The 21,862-nt window shown below is 34.4% G+C and overlaps 1 protein-coding gene, 1 long non-coding RNA gene and 1 pseudogene across 2 annotated transcripts; all 3 read right to left on the bottom strand.

The window, feature by feature from the left end:
• Positions 1 to 2,758: 2,758 nt before the first annotated feature.
• On the bottom strand, positions 2,759 to 4,216 carry LOC148872850 (pentatricopeptide repeat-containing protein At4g21065 pseudogene; annotated as a pseudogene).
• A 6,398-nt stretch (positions 4,217 to 10,614) lies between these two features.
• LOC148872849 (uncharacterized) lies at positions 10,615 to 11,509 on the bottom strand. Its single transcript, XR_016108149.1, has 2 exons — positions 11,423 to 11,509; positions 10,615 to 10,952 (listed from the first exon to the last, which is right to left on the bottom strand). It is a non-coding gene; the product is annotated as an uncharacterized LOC148872849 (long non-coding RNA).
• A 5,290-nt stretch (positions 11,510 to 16,799) lies between these two features.
• On the bottom strand, positions 16,800 to 19,732 carry LOC148872848 (large ribosomal subunit protein eL21x/eL21w). Its single transcript, XM_088969387.1, has 2 exons — positions 19,449 to 19,732; positions 16,800 to 17,256 (listed from the first exon to the last, which is right to left on the bottom strand). The coding sequence occupies exons 1-2, from the start codon at positions 19,683 to 19,685 to the stop codon at positions 16,999 to 17,001; spliced, it is 495 nt and encodes a 164-aa protein (XP_088825513.1). The 5' UTR covers positions 19,686 to 19,732; the 3' UTR covers positions 16,800 to 16,998.
• Positions 19,733 to 21,862: the final 2,130 nt, after the last annotated feature.

Below are 21,862 nucleotides of genomic sequence, written 5' to 3'. Positions count from 1 at the left end.
GCGGAGCCTCCTGTACTAGACTACACGTCAGAGGATCCGCCTAGGGAGCCCGAGGTGGCTCCTTCAATGCAAGAAGCGGTAGGGGCCCCTTATGCCGAGACAACTCACATGGGCCCCCGCCTACTCTAGTGCTCCCGCTTACTATGGGTCCGCTCATACGGGAGTTGGGCCCTCAGGCTCGGAAGCTCAAGGGGAATTCAAGAGCGTGGTGTCGCCGAACTACGCTCTTCAGAAGAGTAGGGAGGCCACCTTCCCTGAGGAGATCGCAGCGTAGACCGATCTTCCTTTGAACCAGGTCGCCTGTCGCCTGTCGCCGAACTACGCTCTTCAGAAGAGTAGGGAGGCCACGCCCTACCTTGTTGTTGGGGGTAGGGGGCCTTTTATAACCACTTCGCGCACTCACTCCGAGGCTTTTGTCAGGTCGGGTATGATTACTTCTGCGCTTCTGCCAGTTTGGGTGCCATCCCTTCTGTTGGGACAGAACCGCCACTGCTCCTTGTCGAAGCCGTCTCTGTAACTGGAGATGGCAGTGGCAGGTGGCCGTGGTAGGTGGCCGTTTGAAGTGCGGCTGTCAAGCATCAGATCCCAAGTCAGTCAGGTGCGCCGCCCCTGGATACGAACTTCCTCGGTGTCAGGCATGGTACGGTTGTTCAGTTTGGTGTCCTGGAGGCGAAGTGCTGGAGTGGTGAGCGAGGTGAAGTCTTGAGTTCGGATGTGTGACCTGAACTGCCAAAGGGCAGGCCAGTTTGGAGGTGTGTCCCAAACTGCCATAGGTCAGGCCAGTTCGGAGGTGTGTCCCAACTGCCATAGGTCAGGCCAGTTCGGAGGTGTGTCCCGAACTGCCATAGGTTAGGCCAGTTCGGGCTACTGCCCTTTGGGTTTGGCTCGGGGCCTAAGGGAGAGTTCGGGCTCTTAGTAGGGAGTTTGGACCGCTGGTTCCTCCCTTTGGTGCTCGCGCCTTAGGTGTGCTGTTGTGCCGAGTTGTTGCCTTTGCCACGTGTTGCGTAATTACGAGGTCGGGCCAAATCTTCCTTCATTAATAATGTTTAATAAAATTTTTAGGCGGCCGCCCTTCCACCTGGAGTAAACTTAGGGGTATTTAAAAAATAAAAACTCAAGTAAACTGAAACTAAAAAGACACACATATACAACCAAGAACATGTTTCTAAAAACCAATTTGTTTTTATGTATACCAAATGCCCCAGTTATTTTAGATTAGAGGCGGGTTTGTGTCAACTTAGGGGGATTGTAAAAAATTATGAGGAAAGGAATTTCTTTCTTTGCATCAACCTTCTATTCCTATATCTAAATGTGGAGAGAAAATCCACTTGAATTGCCTTTTCCAATATTGGTGATATAGGGGTTGATGAGACTCAGTGGGGAGAGAGGCTATGAGCTTTGGTGGTAGTTGGAGATGGAGAATGAAGGTGGTTTTCTAGCTTCGATTATCTCTCAAGGAAGTCTTGCTCTTTACTTTGAAGCTTAGAAGGTCTGAGGCATGGTGGAAAACAACATTAGTGCTTTGATTCATGGGCTCAAGAACAATAGAAAGGACTGGCTAGTAGAAATCTTTTCCATTTCTCACTATTTCACTCCATGCCTCTCTTGGCTGCCTCCTAACCATTCTATACCCTTCAACTTGTATGTGTTGTCTTTTTTCTTTATTGATGGTATAGATTTCCTTCAATATACACGTCTAACCATCATAGTTTTTTTTTTTTTGCTTCATTTTCCACCTTTGGGTTATAATACTTCATCATTCAAAGAAGAAATAATTTGCATCAAAATTGAAATTTGTTTTTTCTTATTTTGTTTTTTAGCAATTGGCGATTGCTAAGCTTTTTAACCCTACTTCCTTCCTCCGTGTCCTTCTTTTCACCTCTATTTTTTTTTTTTTACATTTTCCTGTTTTTGTATTGAAGGATGCGATTGGTTTAACGAATGAAATTTCAATCATTTTTATTATTATATTTCAAAAAGTTATAACATATTCAACTGAAGCATCTTAACAATTTGTTCTTGGGAGAAATGGTTAAGAAATTTATTTCTGACATATTGTTCAGGTTATGTGCTTAAATCATGGATAGAGCATTTACGGTTTTGTTTCCCAAAGCATGTTTATATACCTGTTTCAATATACTTGTATATATGAACATGGATGGTGAGAGAGAAAATGATGTCGAGAGGTCCATGAATAAACCAAAGTAGGCTTAAACAAAAAACAACAAATAACAACAGATTAATTGAGTAACCTTTTTGAAAACAAGTTGTGCCTTTTTTCTTTGGTATTACAGGAAAGGGGCTTGAGTTGGGAAAGGGGTGGTTAATCCATTGATTAAAATGTCGATACAATACGCCCCATATCAGTGTATCCAAATATGTTTGGATACATCGACACACAAATACTTTTAAAATTTTAAAAGGTCCCAGACTTATTATGGGGCTCCTCAACAAATGGGTCATCAATCTAGTTCAAAATATGTGAAAGAAGGGATCCTATATTCACATGATTTTGTCTATAACGCTTATCTTCATTGGGCAGTAAACCTATTTCCTAACCCATCTCCAAATAACACCATAAATGCATTCTTTAAGAGGGGCATGGATTGGCCTTAAAAGCACAGGAGGTTTAAAAGGAGGAAGGCATTACTTTGATAATGGATTGAAACTTGAAAGGGGCTCCATGGATGAAGCCTCAAGGCCTTTTGTATTCCCAGCTCACGAAACTGTTAAATATTGTGAAGGAACTTGGAACATGTCAAAGCCATCTAAGTTGCCCTACCATTTGATCCATCAACAAATAAATTGAACAAGCTTGAGGGTGTGATGTGTCTCTGGTTACAAACTCATGAACCACATTATTTACTTCAATAAAACTATAACCAGAGCTCTTTCTAGCTCCTCTCCTGAGCCTCTCCACATCACCCCATCTTTCTGAAGTTGCAAACACATTCGACAACATTACCAGATCCCCTGCATCATCAGGATCCAGCAACCTTAATCGACCAGCTGCTATCTCTGCCAACTTGAGGTCCCCATGGAACAGACAAGCACCCACCAATGATCGCCAAACAGCAGCATCCGGCTCAATGGGCATTTCACTAATAAGACTATAAGCCTCCTCTATTTGCCCCGCCTTCCCCAGAAGCTCAACCATACATCCATAGTGTTGGACCTTAGGCTCAATTCCATAATCGCTGATCATTCTATCAAACCACATCTTCCCCTCCTGCAACAGTCCTGAATGACTACACGCACATAAGATGCTGGTGAAGGTCATGTCATCCGGCCTGATGCCAACTCTTTCCATCTCATCTAACAAGTAGAGTGCATGTGTACCGCGCCCGTGCATGGCACATACATCGATCATGGTGCTCCATGAAACAATGGTTCTCACAGCCATCTCATCAAACAACTTGCATGCATCGACCAAGCTGCCACATTTCCCATACATGTCAACCAATGCATTGCCCAAGGGAACCACATCACAGAACCCACTTCTACAAGCAAGACCATGAACCCATTTACCCAAGAACACTGCCCCTATATTAGCACAAGCCGAAGCAACGCTAACTAAGCTGAACTGATCAGGGCTCTGATAATCCAACCTCATTTGACAAAAAATTCTCAAAGCTTCCCTCCATCTCCCACTCCTTACACAACCAGAGATCATAGAATTCCATGTCACAACACTTCTGTACCCAAGTCCATAGAAGATGGTTTTAGCAAGGTCCAATTCTCCACAACTTGTATAGAAGTACAAAAGACTTGACTCGACGTATAAATCAAGCAAAAGCCCGAGTTTCACAACCTGGCAATGCACTTGTTGGCCTGTTCTTAGATCCAACAATCTTGAACAAGCTTTGAGTAGAAAAGGGAATGTGAATTTATCTGGCAGAATACCAACACCTACTTTATTTGTCATTATAGAGTACCAGAGGAGAGCCTTTTCGGGTTCTCGACTCTGTGAAAATCCTCGAATTATGGTATTCCACATTAAATGGGTTGGATTCTCGACGTGGGTTAGCATTAGACAAGCGTAGTTTAAGTCACCATTATCAGCAATGGATGAGAAGGCCAGGAGCTTGTGGAGAGTTAATGGGTTTGTGTCCATGGCTGTTTTGATGATATGGGCGTGGAGTTGTTGAAGGTGGAGCATGTTGGTGATGCAATCTAGCATGGATAAGCACCTCCTTAGTCTGTCTGCAATTCCCATCACAATCTCATGGGGGTGCACTCTTCTCTACAGAAGTTGGAGGTGTCATAACTAATAATTGGCATAATAATATGCTATGAGGATGTTTGTTAAATAAACGCTGCCACATATGCCTCTAGTGTTGGGAGAAGTTTTATTTTAGTGCTTGCTAAGTTACATTCACTATTTTGCTGATGTGGTGTCTAATAACGTCTAAGTGTCAATAAATAAGTAAGTTCATTATTGTTTTTTTCAAATTTTTAAACAAATCAAGTGTAAAATGTTTAGTAAATAAACATTCATAGTTTCAAATACATATTATATTTAGTTGGGCTTGACACGTATGAGACATATGGATTGATATGTGTTTTCATTGAGTTTGTTTTTTATGGTTGAGAGAGCACCATCTCAACCTGCTACAAACTCTTTTCTTTGCACCTTTTCTTGCACTTACATTCAGTGTGAAGGCATCTCGTCAAGTTTTGAATTGATTAATATAAGGGCAATTTTCTTAAAATACTCCTATGGTTTAAAAAATTGATTAACTCTGCACTTACTATTTACATATTGTCTTAAAATACTTTACATTTTGTCACAATTAATATTACAAAAAAATAAAATACCATATTTGCCCTCAATTATTACTCAAATTTTTAAAATAAAACCCATGAAAAATTTTAGAAACTATAATTAACCTATCAATGGGTCAATTACATTGACGATGAGACAAGTTGATTCCACAGTTTCCTAGCAAAGTCTGAATATAATGTCCACTTATTTTGAAAACTTAGGCTCAGTTTTGAAAGAGTACAAATGTTGTGCAGTGCAAATGCATACAAAATAATACAAAAATGTAAGATTTATTTGTATTCTACATATTTGCATTTGTACTCCTTCCAATGACACGAATTGCTGATAGGAGTAGAGACCCCACATGCGGTAGGAAGCCCCACGGCTTTGGTCTGATTCAAAGTAACACCAAACTGGGCTCACAAAGACATACTGGGTTGGTCTTCAAGACCGTCTTCAGTCCCACTGCAACACAACCCTTGTGGCATGTGTCCACGATATTCAAAGGCAACAAGGAGATGGCACTGCTTATCGATGATCAGTCTTAACTTTTTCCTTGTATTTAGCAGAAGATGTCATCACAAGCCCGTCCGTTAGAAAACTGGACCTCTATACCCAAGAAGGTTTGCAGCTCCAACATTAATGGAGTTTATTAATCTTTTGTTAATTTGTCCCTGTTAGAGATTAAAACCTATTCAAGGACCTCACTTAACAGTTTAAGCTTGTACGTTGAATGTTTTTTTGAGTTGGTAGTAGAGCCACTTTAACCAAGTGGTCTAGTGCTCGATTCTCATCACCCCCATTATAATTAATTAAGTTTCAGCATAAGGTATGGGTGGGCCGGTGCTGTCCATGCTTCAAGTCCAATGGGCTCTCGTGTGAGGGGGCATGTTAGAGATTAAAACCTATTCAAGGGCCTCACTTAACAGCTTAAGCTTGTAGGTTGAATGGTTCTTTGAGAGTCCCGCTTCTATATACACCAGTCTACTTTTTTTCTTAGATCACGCAGTTGCACTGATGGCACACAGTGTTTAAGAGTCAAGCTAGGCCATGCCAAGACAGTCTTCAGATTCAAGATAAGAAAACCATTATTGGTGGCACACAGTGTTTATGCAGTTACGCTTAAATGGAGTCTTTTCACTCGAATGCTTGTTGTTTAAGGTGTGAGATTTTGGGCACAGGTAGTTTGTCCTTGATTGCCTTCACCAATCCTCCTTGATCTCAGTCAAATTTAATTTTCAATGATACTGATTCACTAGAGGCAGAGTCGGAATTAAAGACGAAGATGGAGATAGAGTCAAAGAAGGAAATAGAGATAGAGATGGAGACGGAGAGGAAGATGAAGACTGAAATGGAGTGGAACCCTAAAAGGGTATTTTAGGAATTAAAAAAAATATATATCAGTTATGTGGTCATATGTGAATAGAGTGTAACGGAAAGTTAATGGCAAAGGAGGTTTTAGACATTTGTCAGAAAACTTAAGGGTACTTTAGGACAATACTTAAACAGTATGGGTAGAGTTAGTCAATTTCCTAAACCATAATGGTACTTTAAGAAATTTGCCCTTAATATAAATGGGTGAAAACTATGTATTGTGACATTATACATGAAATCCACTAGGGGAAAAATCTGAGGCTCAAGTTTGGGCTTGAGCTTAATTCGAATTAGAAGCATGAGATCAAATTTGGCTCAACTCAAAAGTTCATATATTCGAGCTTGACAATGAACAAAATATATATATATATATAAATTAAATATTTTGTATATAAATAATTATTTCTTATTATGCATATAAGAAATTATCTATGACTATACATATAAAAATTTAAAACATTATATATAATATAAACTCAATTATTCTTAAGAGCTTCATTGTGTTTGAGATTAGTCAATTAACGAATGAACCTATATGTTGGGATAGAACTTGGCTCAAAGCTCGGGTTAGACCTAGCCCAATAAAGCTTTTCATGAGCTGAACTCGAATGACTCATGTAAAGCTTGGTTTTTATCCACCCGTAAAAGTCACTTTAACTAGAAAAATGCATGAGTAATAGGGGTGGCAAATGGGGATGGGTTGGGTCAGGTATGGGTTAACTGATATTCCACCAATTAGTGACCCACATCCACTTGTCATCCATATTAATCACATATTAGTGTGTCATAGCTCACCCTAACCCACTCATATTGGCTGCCACAAGGGAATGCAGGCTGAGTCAACCTTCAAGCCTGAAAATTATAGTTTAATGTTGTGTTTGGATTGATAGAAAAGGTAGGAAAAAAAAAGAGAAAAGACATGTAAACTTTTGTTTCTTTACCTCTTCTTTCAAACCAAACACAACCTAAACAAAGGTAAAGTTTTGTCCCTTCTCTTTGTTACCACATGGGTCGAGTCAACTAGTATAACAAAAAATGCAAAAAATTGCTGAATTTTGTATAAAAATTATAGAAAATTTAAAGAGAATTGTGGGAAAATGTAGAATTGTTACAGAAAAAAATACAAGAAAAATGGAGAAGTTATATTCCGAAATAAAAGGATTAGAAATGTACTAAATGTAATTATAGTTTTAAAATGGACTAACTTTTAATTAAGAAAGTTAATAAAAAGTAAAAAGACTTAAACAAGTTTTTGGAAATTGATTTAAAAGATATCTTATAATTTTAAAATGAACTTAAACATATTGCAACTATTTTACCCTTTATTTTCTTTAAAATTTTCAAAAAGCAATAAAAGAATTGCTGAAAGTAAGTTCATTTACATAAAAGGTTCTATTTGAGTTGGGGGTTGAGTTCATAATTTCCACTCTTCTTGAATAAATTCGTATTCAAATCAACGTAGAAAAAAACAAAGCAGAAGAATAGTTGAAAGTAAGTTGATTCGCGTTCAAATCAACTTGAACATGAATTTGTGTTCAGTTTTTTCATTGAATACTTAAGACAATCCAAATACAACGATTACAGGATTACGCAAACAAACAAATAATGATATTTCAAATCCAAATAGGGCATAGAAGGAGGGATTGGGGCTACCATTGTCCTCATGTGGTTGTTGTGTTTCAGTTTGGTGAGTTAATCGGTTACTCAATCTAGTCCTAGAAATTTATTTTAGGTGATAATAGTAAGTTGATTTATTTCAGCGATTCTTTTACTCTACAAATTTATTTAAGTTCTTTTGTTGCTTATTATTCGTTCGAGGTAAGTTTTTTGTTCACCTAGGTTAAACAGATGTAGTGGTATTCTCTTATGAGAAAATTAGGTTTTGTTATTCACTTGGGTTGAACATTCATGTTCAATGTTTTATAAACCCGATCCGGAATTGGAATTGTTTTGGCCAATGATTTCTGGGCCGATGGTCAAATCGTCCAATTTGAATAGACAATCCGTGCGAGCTCTAGGAAGCTCATGGCCAATTCAAAAAAATGGAATTGCCACCCATTTTTTTAAAGAAAATGGGTCATCATTTTCAAATTTGATTTACTTGCTTTGATAGTGAATCTGTTTTCTATGGAGAAAGACACACAACCAAGATATTTTAGGTCATAAGGATTGGGAGATGGAAGGTGTTGGGCACCCCTCTCTCCAAACTATTGTAATAGTTCGACATCAGAGCTATTTAGGCTCAATTTCTAGCAAAAGAAAAATGAAAAATTGCTTAGGACTCTTGAAATCTGGTGAAAACGTTTCAAACTTCACCTAGAACTGATTTGAGGTGATCATATCGGATATTAGGTACTGATTTCCCTAAGGCCATCAACTCTCTACCTCTTTTCTCATTCAGGAGGATGTTGAGAATGTGAGTTCTCCATAGCCTTAGGACTTCGGGCAACTTAGAACTGAACTAACCTAAAACAAAGATTTCGAATCTAAGTAAAAGACAAAGTGAGATTTACCTCTCGTATGTGTGACCTTGACAAAGGTTTACGATAGTTGGAATGAAGCTTGAATGGATTTTTGAGTTGGGGGAGTGCTTTTGGTTGCAAATATTCAGTTTAAAAATAGGGGAGGTGGATTTAAGGTTTAAGCTACAAAGGTTTTAGGATTTCAGGTGAAATAGAGGCATTACAGAGGCTAGGGAAATGCACTTTCTCCTCCTCCTCAAGCTCAAGCCGGGCCCCTTTTTATAGAGAAAAAGGGAGGGAAATGGGTCTGAAACTCGCCCAGCTATAGTATCTATGATTCAATAGATCTTTCACCGAAATGGGCAAAGTTTTTTTAGAGGAAAGGGCCTACAAATGACCATTCCTTCTTTGTGCAACATTTTTCCTCAAGTTTGGATGATTTTCTATGTACTTTGTGAGCCCAATGAGATATTGGGATGTGTCAGACGTTGTAGTCCTGTATTTCGAGATGACAAAACGTAATTTCGACTCATTTGTAAATGTTATTTTGTTTTTTTCTTAGCTTTAAGTTTGAGTATCTTTAGGTTTTTGGGATTTTTTTAGTCTATTTGACTTAATTTTATTGCTCTAGGTGTTTTAATAAGTTAAGTAAAGGATTGGCAATAGACCATATCCCCTGTGGTTCTAGGTTGGGATAGTTGACATGGCGATTTAATTTTGTACGTTGAAATGTCATCTTTCTATTTCAATAGTTAAACAGGTGAGTTAGGTTGTGAAATTTGTTGTATAGAGGATTTTTAGGTCTTTGAACATAGTGGTGGATTCATATTAATTAACTAAAGCTTGAATGATGGAGATCTATGGCTGATATGCTCTTAATCAATAAATTTTGTCAAAATAGAATTTTGGCTTGATGAAAGGTCGAACAGGGGGGCTTTCACATCTGATGATAGTGATGGATCTTTGATCAGGAGTGTGAATTGATAGATTTAGTTTAGATGATTGAGTCTTAGTTTATAGTTTATCAATTAATGAAAAGGCCCAAAACATAATTTTGCTTGTTTAATGGTCAAATGGGGGAGTTTGGTCATGAAAATTGGCATGCTAGGGGTTCTTGGGATTTTGAATACAGCAATAAAGTCTGAGTGGTTAAATGAAGCTTGGGTGATGGAGATTTATGGCTGGTAAGCTTTAATCAATGAGATTTATTGATATAGAATCTTAGCTTGATGGAAGGTCAAACAAGGGGTTTTTGCGTTAAAATTTGGTAAAGTGACATGGATTGAGATTATGAGGTTGTTGGGAGGATTTAATTGTGTCAGGGATGTACAGATCACAAGTTTTAGGCTTTAGAAATGTCATACAGTCAAATATGTTGAAATGACATCACTTATGGATGAATGGCTAAATCGAGGAATTTAGGCTACGTTTGGTTTAAAGGAAAAAGTTGGGAAATGTAGGGAAATCTTTACAAACCTTGTATGGGTTTCCCTACCTTTTCCTTCATTTCCTTACATTTTCCTTCAAACCAAACATAGCCTTAGGTCTAAAATTTGGTTAAATTGGTTGTTTAAAGATTTTGTTTCACGTGATGGAGTTTGATTGGGAATCAAGTATAGTTATGTGGCACAACCATAGCCGTCAGAAGGTAATCGTGTAGATTTGATGGTTGATTTAAGGGTATGTGGGCTGAAATTTGGTTTCTTAGGATTTTGACACATTTTAAAGGGATTTGTGTGGTTTAATCGGGCATCCAGAATGAGGAAATTTTAAAAAAGCTTGATTAGTCTTGCAAACTTCGTGAACCCGAGTTTCATTGAGTCAAACTAAAATTTAAGCTCGATTTAGAGCGAGCAAAAACTTTTCATGAACTAAGCTTAAATATCTCATTAAAAGCTTAAAGTTTGGTTTGTGACCACCCCATTGATTTTCCAGGTTAAAGAGTAGTTAGACAAGGGTTTGAAGTGGCTGAATTAAAAGGAAAATAGTGGATATAAATAGTTGATATATATATATAGGAAAAGAAGGCAAAATTTATTGATCATCAATTAGTGTTTTACTGAAGGGGAGGCCACATGCATTGACATCGATCAGTAACAAAATAGAGAAGGGAATTTGGTGGTGGTGTTGAGCATATCATCATCCACTGATCAATTTGGAATTTGGTGGTGGTGTTGAGCAGGGATAATGGCAGAAGCAAAGGCCTCTCTCGGTACAGTCGCCATGTCCTCCACTATAGGAGGTATAACATTTGTAGTTGCACTCGTTGGGTTTACACTAGGCGGGTACCCGTACATAATTCCTGCACCAATTATTATCGCCAGCAGTTGCTTTTGGCACAATCTCTCCCACTGCACATCAAACAATTGTCATTAACACCATCATCGGTGGAAGAATAATAAACATTAAGGCCATGTTTATTTTTCAATAAATTATTTATCCGAGTAAATACACTTACCTAGGTAAGTGTTTCCTAGGAAAGATTTACCCGGGTAAATGCATTTACCCACCCTCTTTTATTTCTCATATAAATAAGGCAACGACCATTTTAGCTATAAAATTCAATTATGAAAAGGGGTATTTTTGTTCCATTCAAGTGTTCGCAACTTTCCCCCAGGTGGAAAAGTTATTTACCCAAATAAGTGATACATAGGAAAATAAACTTTCCCTAATCCCTACAAAAATATGAAAAAAAAAGAGAAAAATTATAGAGAAAGAAGAGAGGGAATGTTGTTGAAGAAGAGAGAAAAATTAAAAGAATGCCCCCTAAGAGAGAAAAGAACGCCCCCTAGGAGAGAAAAACTAAACTTCGTGTAAGTACCAAAAAACAACATCAGAAAGAGAAATAGAAGAAGAGAGGGAGTGTTGTTGAAGTGCTTCATCTTTGACTTTGCCACACAAGTTAAACAAAGTGTGCATGCATTCTCCTTATATTTATAGAGAAAGGATCATGCCAGCTTCACTGCTTCACTATCACATTTTTCAACACTACAACGATAAAAAGAGTATATATTTAAGTAACGTATACCCATTAATTGAACTAATGGAGCCAGTTAAGGAGCATTTAAATACAAAGTTACAAACTTTTAGGTGCTATACTCCACTTGGCAATTTGGCATTGCTGCTTATTTAGCTTGTACCTTTTTGGAGATAATGGTGGTTTTGTAATTTACACAAATTTTGATTGAAAGGGTAATTTAGGTGATTGATTATATAGCCGTAGGGATATGTCAATTGGACTGGATTTGGTCCAATGTGAGTCAATTACAAATGAATCAGGTATAATTCAATTCAATGAATATTTTGGATGGGTCGAATTTAATGTCTGGACCATTCAACCTGTTCAAATATTTCTAATTTAGATTAATTCTAACTTAAACCTCGTCCATTGACACCTATATTCTTATCTTCTATCAATGGATGGACTGATCCAATAAATATTTTGAATCATTCAGTCTGGACTGATCCAATTTAATATGTCTTATTAGTCTGTTCAATCTGTCTAAATTGATTTTAGTTTGGATAGAGTCTAATGCAAAACTAGTCCATTGACACCCCTAATTGATTGGTATCAATGCAAAATTTGTTTTTTTTTTCTAGCAATGTCATATATATGGTGCCACCCAAATGGCACCGCCCCAAATATGCGAAAAGGTGAAAACGTTTTCTGCAACGTAGAAAGCTTAACGGTTGGAAAACTCTTGACTAACAATCAGCCAAATAGAAGATAATGAGAAAACACATAAATCTTGCTTACCGGGGAAGAAACGCCTTAAAGAAATGGCATTGATACCAAACACATTAAAATAGTTTTTATTTTAAGAAGGTAAAATATAAGGATATTTTTGTCATTTTAAAATTATAAAACTATAGTCCAACTGAACTGAATTGTTAAATGTCCTAATTCACTATAGATGATGAATTTTCCTCACCTATTTGTGAAATGCCCCTTAATAAAGAAAATATCTATATTACTTAGAAAAGAGTGAATGCCTCTTCTTTCTGTAATTTTCATTGGACATTTTCTACCCCTTGTTTAGGCATACAGTGGGTATAAAAGAGGGCACATGTGTCCTTTACTCACATTTAAAAAATTAACCACTTAAACCGTTCAGAAATCATCCACTTATAGCCATTGAAAAACAGACCACGAATTATAAATAGTTTTGTCTTAAAGGCATAGTTCAAAGTATCGATATGCCTCTATATATCGGCAAAAACATATTGGTACTTTGATACACACGGAAACATGGGTTTTTTAGTAATTTTTTCAAAATTTGGTTTTTGGGAGTAAAATACATGTATTTTTCATTAAAAAGGAGTGGGGTCCTAAAACACCTGTAAACAAACGTATTGAGACCCAAAAGATACGATACAATATGCCTGATACAAACAATGTATCGTATTGAGATTTTGAACATTGCTTAAAGACACTGCCACGTGCAAGTGCATGTATACGTTTACTAGTGGTTAATGGTGAACCTTAACCGCCTAAGGCCATTATTGGAAATAAAGAAATGAATGGATGAGAAGGACGGGTTGATGGAGAAAAAATGTGATACACAATAAATGCAATGGCTACTTTTTGATTACATAATAAACATGGACAATCTTTTGATAGGGTGCAAGGTTTTGAAAATCAGACCGGACTAGATGGTCGGATGGGAAAATCAGGAATCAATTAGGTTTCACCCTAAAACTGTTTTTTGGTTAAATTTTGTTGATTTGGTCAGATCTGGATGGTCAAACTTTTGACCTGAATAATAGTTTTTTGCCGTTTTTTTTTTTTTTTTTTTTTTTTTTTTTTTTTTTAAGTCAGAACCACTTATCCATTTGAATTGGACAGTTGCACCATTCGACCTAGGAACCGGTCCCCAAAACAGTTCTCTGTCTAATTCGGTTTTGAAAACCTTGGTGCAAACAGATTGGATTGAACTCAATACTTATTGATGATCAATGAGTAACTGAAATGGAATATATCTACACTCAGAAAATGGAATCTACTCATGCTAGTAGATCCCACGTGCGAGCACCCATTTCCAATAATTAATTACTAATTAACTATTAATTAATAACAATAATTACTAATTAATTACTAACTAATAACAATAATTACTGATTAATTATAGTAACAATAATTATTGTAATAATATTAAATTAATAAATATATAATTAGTGTAATTAATTACAAATTAATTAGTACAGTGATTAACTTAATACTATTATAGTAATTATTACAGTAGTTAATTATTGTAATTATACTATAATAATAAATACTGATTATCACAGTAATTTAATAAATATATAATTAGTGATTATAATTAATAATTACTGTTATTATAAATATTGTTAATAACTAGATATTTACTTGAATTTTACTTTAAATTAAAATTATAAATATTGTTATTAAAAAATTCTGTTAATAAATTTAGTAACCCAATTTTAATAATTACTGATTATTATAGTAATTTAATAAATATATAATTAGTGATTATAATTAATAATTACTGTTACTATAATTATTGTTAATAAATAGATATTTACTTAAATTTTACTTTAAATTAAAATTATAAATATTGTTAATAAAATATTGTAAATATTGTTAATAAATAGTAATTATTGTTATATTCAAAATAATTAAAAATGATATTAAAAGTATTGTTATTGATTATTTAATAAAATATTATAATTACTGACTATTACTAATAAATACTGTTAATTTAATTTAATTTTGGTAATTATTAATTTAATGAATATTGTTAATAAATCATATTCATAAATTTAATAATTACTGTTATATTAAAAATAACTAAATAATATTATTAAAACTATCATTAATGATTATTTAATTAAATAGTATAATTACTTACTATTATTAATAAATGTTGTTAATAACGTTCTGACAACTAACTCTTTGACCATTTAGTTCAAATGGATGACCCATTCTGACAACAAAAATTATATGCAAAAAAATTGAGTGTGTGATGTCCATTAAGCATTACCATACGTGTTATGTCATTTGAGCATGTGACTAATACAACTTGAAAATGGAACCATTCTGGCCACCGGTTTTTGGGTCAATGGTTTGACTGTTTAGATTGAACGGATGGCCCATTCTAATAATAAAAATAAAAAAATAAAAAAATGACCAAAAATCATTGAACAGGTCAATGGTTCAACCGTCTGGGTCAATAGATCGTTAATCGATTCAGCGATTTTTTATTACGTACCGAGATTAGTATAAAACGGAATCGGTTGCCTAAATGGCCGATTAAAAAAATAAAAAACAGCAAAAAACCATTGAACAGGTCAATGGATCAATAATTCAACTGCTTAGATCAATGGATCATTGAGGGATTCAACGATTTTTAACTAAAGACCGAGTCAACGGATTGACAAGTTGATGATTCTATTCCAGCCCATGCGAAAAAGGGCCCCTCCACTAGTTAATAAGTTAAAAAAATAAAAAAACTCAGAAATTCAGTAGCATTTGTAAGATTAAAGTCAAATTGAAAAATTCGACTTCAGACAAATGGCTAATATTCTAAGCATTATTTTTTCAGTTATAAAATTAACTAGAATAACATGTACAATTTAGTTGAAGCTTTTGTAACAAATGAAGCCGTTGTCATTGCTAGAGAAGAAAGGATGCCCATAGCTTGGACGCATCATGCATCCATTTATTTTTGCTGGCATGGCGATGGTTTCTGTTTTGAAAAGCAAAATAAACCATGTTGCTGAACACCCCCTAATAATTGGATTAGATGCGGAATTAACTCTACCTAATCTGACAATATCCAGATTCAATTATAAATTATATAATAATGCATATATAGATAGATATTATATATAATATTTTGTAATTATATGCGTTTTATATAAATAAAAAACAAATAATTTTTTTTCTTTATTACCTGATGTGAATCCAATACGAAAAAAATCACAGCCTATCCAAAAGTAAGATGCTTTTAACGCATAAAAAGAAAGAAGATGAAGGATGAAGGGTGGGTGGTATGATTCAATGACGATACACACCGAAACATGGGATTTTTTTTAGGTTTTTTTTTTTTCAAAATTTGATTTTTGGAGAGTTAAATACATGTGTTTTTCATTAAAAAAGAGTAAGGCCCCGAAACACCTGTACACATGTATCAAAACCCAAAAGATACAATACAATACGCCCGTATTGCATAAAAAATTTGAACCTTATATCCAATACAAATGGCTTCACTACAATGTTGCTTTAAGTATTTTATCATTCGCCTTCAGAAAAAGCATTTATTATTCATTTTGAAGATGCTGCATATTTGGGGTGGCAGATTATGACCCAATTCATCTATATACCACACAAATTAAGGTTCAAGTATACGAACACAGTATTGGCAAAGTAATTTTAAGAGACTTATTGAATATATGCTTTGGATATAAAAGACAAAAAATCAAGACATATATGAATACACATACTGACATACACTATGAAATTTATATGAATTTCAAAAACTATGTTATATTAATAAAAAAGACTTGTTTTATATTTCCATAATTAGATTATTTGTGCATTTAAAAATAAGATATCGGGATACAATTGGTAACTGTTTAAAAATAATGGAAGAACTAAAATGTGCAAACCTATATCTTAATTCTCAAAAAATAATTATAAATTGTGTTAATATTTATAAATGTATAAATTTTGATTGTCAATTTAAGCATTTATTACATCCACTAAGAAAAGGAATATATTAGATAAAAACCAAGTGCCATTATGAGCCATGACATGGTGGGAGGGTTTTGGTCTTACAAACTACTGACCAGGGTTTAAATCATCTTAATAAAAAATTATATGCTTTTTTGATAATTTACTCAAAAACTTATATGTTGTAACAGACTAACAGTTACTAATCATGAAAGTTTAATGACACATAAGATAACTAAAAAGTGACAACTTTAAATTTGAGAAATTGTTTGCATCACTGAATGTGACATGATGGATCAATACCAAGCAACCGTATGCATTTGCGTCCAAATTCCAAAAGATTGGAGAGAGAGAAAGGGGGAGAAAGAGAGAGACACCAAAATCTTAGGATGATATCCCCTATCCCCAACCAACGTGAGGCCAAGGAAACAAGCATTGACAAAGGCATGGTATATGAATAACACTAACATTCACCACTTGAAATAACACTAACCGAGTCGCATAATTTATGACAAGCCTCAAAATCTTTTAATGAATGAACTTGCATCTAATACCGAAAGTGAAGTATATGAGAAGTCTTTCTGAGTCAAAAATAGCAGGAAACCTCAACAAGAAACAAAACTATTGCCAAAGGTTCAATTAACACAAAACCAGTAGATAACCAAAATCCCTGAAGACCACCTATTTTCTGATGATGACAAGAATTAGTATCCTCCTTTCAGATCATTGACAACATCATACGGGATGGGGGTGACAGTCTCCAAGGTGGCACCCTCAACCATAAACCCTGGTTTAGGTCCTTCTGGCTGCCTCTTTGTGCTAATCACCTCTCCTCGGGCCTTAGCCTCAGCCTTCAGCTGATCATTCTGCAACTTGCGATTTTTGAATTCTTCTGTGCATCTTGAAGGTTGCACATGTTCCACACGCACATGAATCCTCTTCCGAATTATCCTGTTGCCCACCTGGGTGATATGCACAACCAATGTTTAATGCAAGTATGTTTGCAATGGAAAAGGCTTGTTCAGATTGGCAATTGATGGATTGATGTCAGATAAATGCACAACTAAAGATAATTGAAAGGAGCACCTGATGCTGTTAACTTTAAAGATCAAATAGCATAAACATTCAACGCTTATTCCTTAATACCATGAACAACAGAATTTATTCAAGTATCAAACATGTACTTGCCAGTTGGCCTCATCCATCATCACCTAAAACTTGTATCAAACCATTAAAAACTAATTAGTGTTACAAAAGATGTAGTTTTTTCATTCAGACATCCCATGGGAGGCCACAAACATTCCATTAGTTGCTAAACTAAACAATGCATGAAACAACAATATTTGGTATGCTAATAGTTAACTGGGACAAGGCCCACCAAAAAAATGTTTGGTTGTTTACCATGTACAGCACAAGCAAACGAGAAGGATAATAGGCCATCGAAGTCATTTCCTTACACAAACAGCAGAACATATGTCTCGAAATGATTCTTTTAAATTTGGGTTATGAAGCAGATTCCAAGAGAGGAGCCAGAATTCTGACAAAATTTCACAATTTCAAAAAAAATCCAATGTTTATATAGTATTAAGAAAACTAAAGTATTTTTATCTCACTCGTTCCCTCCTATGTTTTGTCCTTGCACATATTTTATGATTTCTATGACCAAATATTCAATTGTAATATTAATTACTGTTTTAGAAAGAGAACTTTTGTAAAACCCTTACTATTGCAAAAGAGTTAGTGCCGATAAGCTCTTTCTCTTCTGCTGAGTTTGACGAGTTACCAAGGGGGTTTATGTATGCCTGCAACGAAGCTGAGTGGCATGGATGAACTAAGCTCACCCAGTTCTCTCAAAGGCAATGACTGGCTCTTTCCTAACTGATAAAAATCACCAATTTTCCTATTCTCATATGTTCTTCTGGACCATCTCCTACTTACCCATTTTGGGTCAAAGTTTAGGATACCTTCTATTTATTTTGTATGGTTATTTAATCATCATCATCACCATCCATGCCATATCCCAACTATATGGGGTCAACTATTTTGTATAGTTCTAGCTAATAAATGATTGGCTTCTGACAAATGGAGTTGTGAAATAGGATTAATGCAACCAAACTCATGGGCTGGTACATTGCTTAGCTGCATAATTTACTGTACAGTTATGTTCCTGTTAGGTTGTTACAGCCTTGAAACCAAATCAGAGTCACAAAATTTCAAGACATTTTAATAAAATTTAAGTACATTTTTAATAGACTTGAGCAAATAACGAATTTCCTCTATTCTATAAAAAACAAATGCATCAAATGTCAATATGGAAGTGCTGAAATAAAGAATGCAATAGGAAAAAAAGACATAATAGAAAAGTACAAATGCCCATAGAACATATCAGATTGGATGAGATTCAAAGAAATACAACAGCTAATCGCCAAAGAAAAAGGTCATTCTACATCCACTGCTCCCCACGAATACTAATAAGAGCCAATCAAAGGTATTGAATCGAAAAGGACCATTTATATTCTGGGTCTAGCTTCTACCCATTTAAGTTAACAAAAAACAAATCAAAACAGATAACCAATCAAGACAGCACAAGAAACAAATAACAGTTTCCATTGTTCAATTCTACAAACCCCACCTGCACCCATTCAGCCAAACAGTACTTCCAAGATCCAACGTCGGCAGAATGGTTCCCTATCTGCTAAGCTAATTAACCAAAATGTAATTTTCTTTCTTTAGTTGTTTAGATCCAAGTCACCAAATGTAGCAAAACTCATTATATCATCATCTCTAGTTTTCATAGTGTATACTCATTTCAACCAAAATTTGACCGACAGTTTTACCATATGAAGCTTAAACACCCATTTCATCAGAACCAGAAAATACAGTTCAACCCCGATAGACAAAACCAATTTTAATTCAATGCCCAAATACCATACAAATCAAATGTTATTTTCTTTTCCTCCCTAACGTATCACCAAACGAAGCTCAACCCATTATAACATCATCCACTGTAATACTGACCACGCCTACCCGTTTCATCCAAAATATGCTTTACTACTTCCATAAAACAGAACTAAATCAAGCAATCCTTCAACTACACCAGAAAGTTGGGCAAGTAAAGATGAGAAGAGATCAGATCAGAGTAGAGAACACCAACCTGTTTGTTGACTTCGACGCCGATGGCCCGTTTGGTGACGTTCCAGACCTTCCCGGTACGGCCATGGTAGAACTTATGGGGCATGCCCTTGTGCACGGCTCCGTTCACCTTGATGTCCACATAGTCTCCGATGCGGTAAGTTTTCAGGTAAGTCGACAATGGGATGTATCCCTTCTTCCTGAACGGCCGAGAGAACAAATCCCTCGTCCTAGACCTCAGACCGTGACCCGCCGGCATCTTCCCTTCTCTCTCTCTCTATCGGCAAGAAATGAACTACCGTCTAGGGCTTCATGTAAACCCTAGTTGTTCACCTTTATAGGCCGGCTCTAAAAGACTGAACTCTAAGTTACGCCTTCGGTGGCAATGACTTAACCAGCGCACTCATGATACCATGTTTCACATCCTACAGTAGAAAGCATCAATCAATTTGAGTAGATGCACATACGCCGTTAGATGAACAATATCTTCTCATTTGAATTTCATGTTTGATATTATTACTTCGTGATATGACCCACCCACTCAAGCATCAATCAATTTTTTTCATATTAATTACTTGAATTTTAGATATATAATAATTAGGATATGAATTGAAAATTAATAAAAATAACAATATGTTTAAAAATAAATTTAAATATTTGTATTAAATATGCACATGTGGAAATTTTAAATTATAATAAAAATTATTATTATTATTAATTTATTACTACTACTACTAAATTTTGTATTACATTTTTATCTTAAATAAAAATAACTTTTATTTTAACAATTATATAAAATTAGAAATGTTCCAAAATGTCTTTAACAAAACTCTATACTTTTATTATCTTTTATGTCCTATCTTTTTTTTAAACATTTATTAATCAATTATCACATCATGAGTTTCTTTGAAAAGTTGGACCATTAACCCACCATTTAAATAAGAAAATAGCTTTACTTTCAAATCAATTTTAAATTATATATTTTATCTACATCATATGCATAATTTTTACTTATCACACTTAATTTTTGTTTGACATAATTAATATATAATTTTTTATATATTCTTTTGATTACTTGTACTTTTTTATTATTTTTTAAATATTTATTATTTAACTATTATATTATCGATAAATCCATTTGACCCAAACCACTAACCCATGACCCAAAAATAAAAATAGTTTGATTTCTAGGTTGACATTAAATTTTGTATTACGTTTTCATTATTGATAAAATTATATCTTATGTATAATATTTATTTTTGTTTAATATAATGAATGTATAATATTATATATGTATCCAATATTTTATTCTTTATAAATATATAACATTATATCTTATCTATAATATGTATTTTTGTGATTCTTTGTACTTTCTATTTTTTAAAATTTTATTATTTGACTATGATATAATTTCATTTTATGTTGATTTTAATTTTGGCATTCCATTTTTATCATTTACAAAAATACTTCTTACATTTCATACTTATTTTTGTTCAATATAATGAATATACAATATTAATGACATGCTCAATTATTTTTATTTTTTTATATTATATATTTTATTTATTTTAACTTTCTATTATTTAATTATGACATTATTTATTAATAGATTTGGCCCTAAATGGTTAAGTTGCTTACCCACCACCGAGAGGGAAGATAATGGTTTTGTTTTCAAATTATTTTTTAAAAATATTTATTTTTATATTATTAAAATTAATGTTGTGGATTTAACTAGTACAATTTAATGATGATAAAAGTATATCTTAAATATAGGATTTAATAAGACAATATACCTTAGATATGAGATTTAATGAGAGATAATAGGAAAATAGTTTTACTTTCAATTGGTTTTAAATTTTACATTTCATTTCAATCATTAATAAAAAAATTTATTATTTATCATCAATGTTTTTAAGTTGTTGTTGACCTAGTCAATTGAACCGTTTGAACCGTCACTCAGCCGTGATTATAGGTCAGGTTTTGTTGAAACTCTCATTTTTTGTTAAAAATCGTCTAACTTGGGTGTGGTTCAACCATTGACTCGTTCGACCCATTAACCAAGTCACAGGTTGCGCACTTGATTATGTGTGAACTTTTGGAAGCCATAACTTTGCACTCCAATGTCCGACTGGGGTTATCTTTTTTTTTTTTTGAGTAAATTTTCAAGATCTATACGTCCTAAGGCCATTATGCGCCTTGCCTTGCTATTTTTGTGAAAATGGCCCCAAATTGCAATTTATAATATTCTTATAAATAAAAAATTGAAAATGGAATTAAAAAACACAAATAAGTGTAACATAATACATATATTATATGTAATATATGTAAAACATAACTATGATATATGTAAAACATACTAATACTATTTATTGATAAAATATGTAATTTTAGACACACACACACATAGTGTTGAGGTAGAATGGTTTGACTCATTTG

The sequence above is a fragment of the Nelumbo lutea genome, chromosome 2 (assembly GCF_056320005.1).
Source record: "Nelumbo lutea isolate HS-2025 chromosome 2, American lotus-T2T, whole genome shotgun sequence".
Lineage (NCBI taxonomy): Eukaryota > Viridiplantae > Streptophyta > Magnoliopsida > Proteales > Nelumbonaceae > Nelumbo > Nelumbo lutea.
The sequence above is the reverse complement of the archived record's forward strand: the minus strand, read 5'-3'. Positions and strand labels throughout refer to the sequence as shown.

Bases quoted from the DNA above. Each gene is read 5' to 3' on its own strand.
- LOC148872848 (XM_088969387.1), bottom strand. From the start codon at position 19,685: ATGCCGGCGGGTCACGGTCTGAGGTCTAGGACGAGGGATTTGTTCTCT. The intron at 17,257-19,448 runs GTTGGTGTTCTC...CATATCACCCAG, and splicing joins GCGTCGAAGTCAACAAACAG to GTGGGCAACAGGATAATTCG.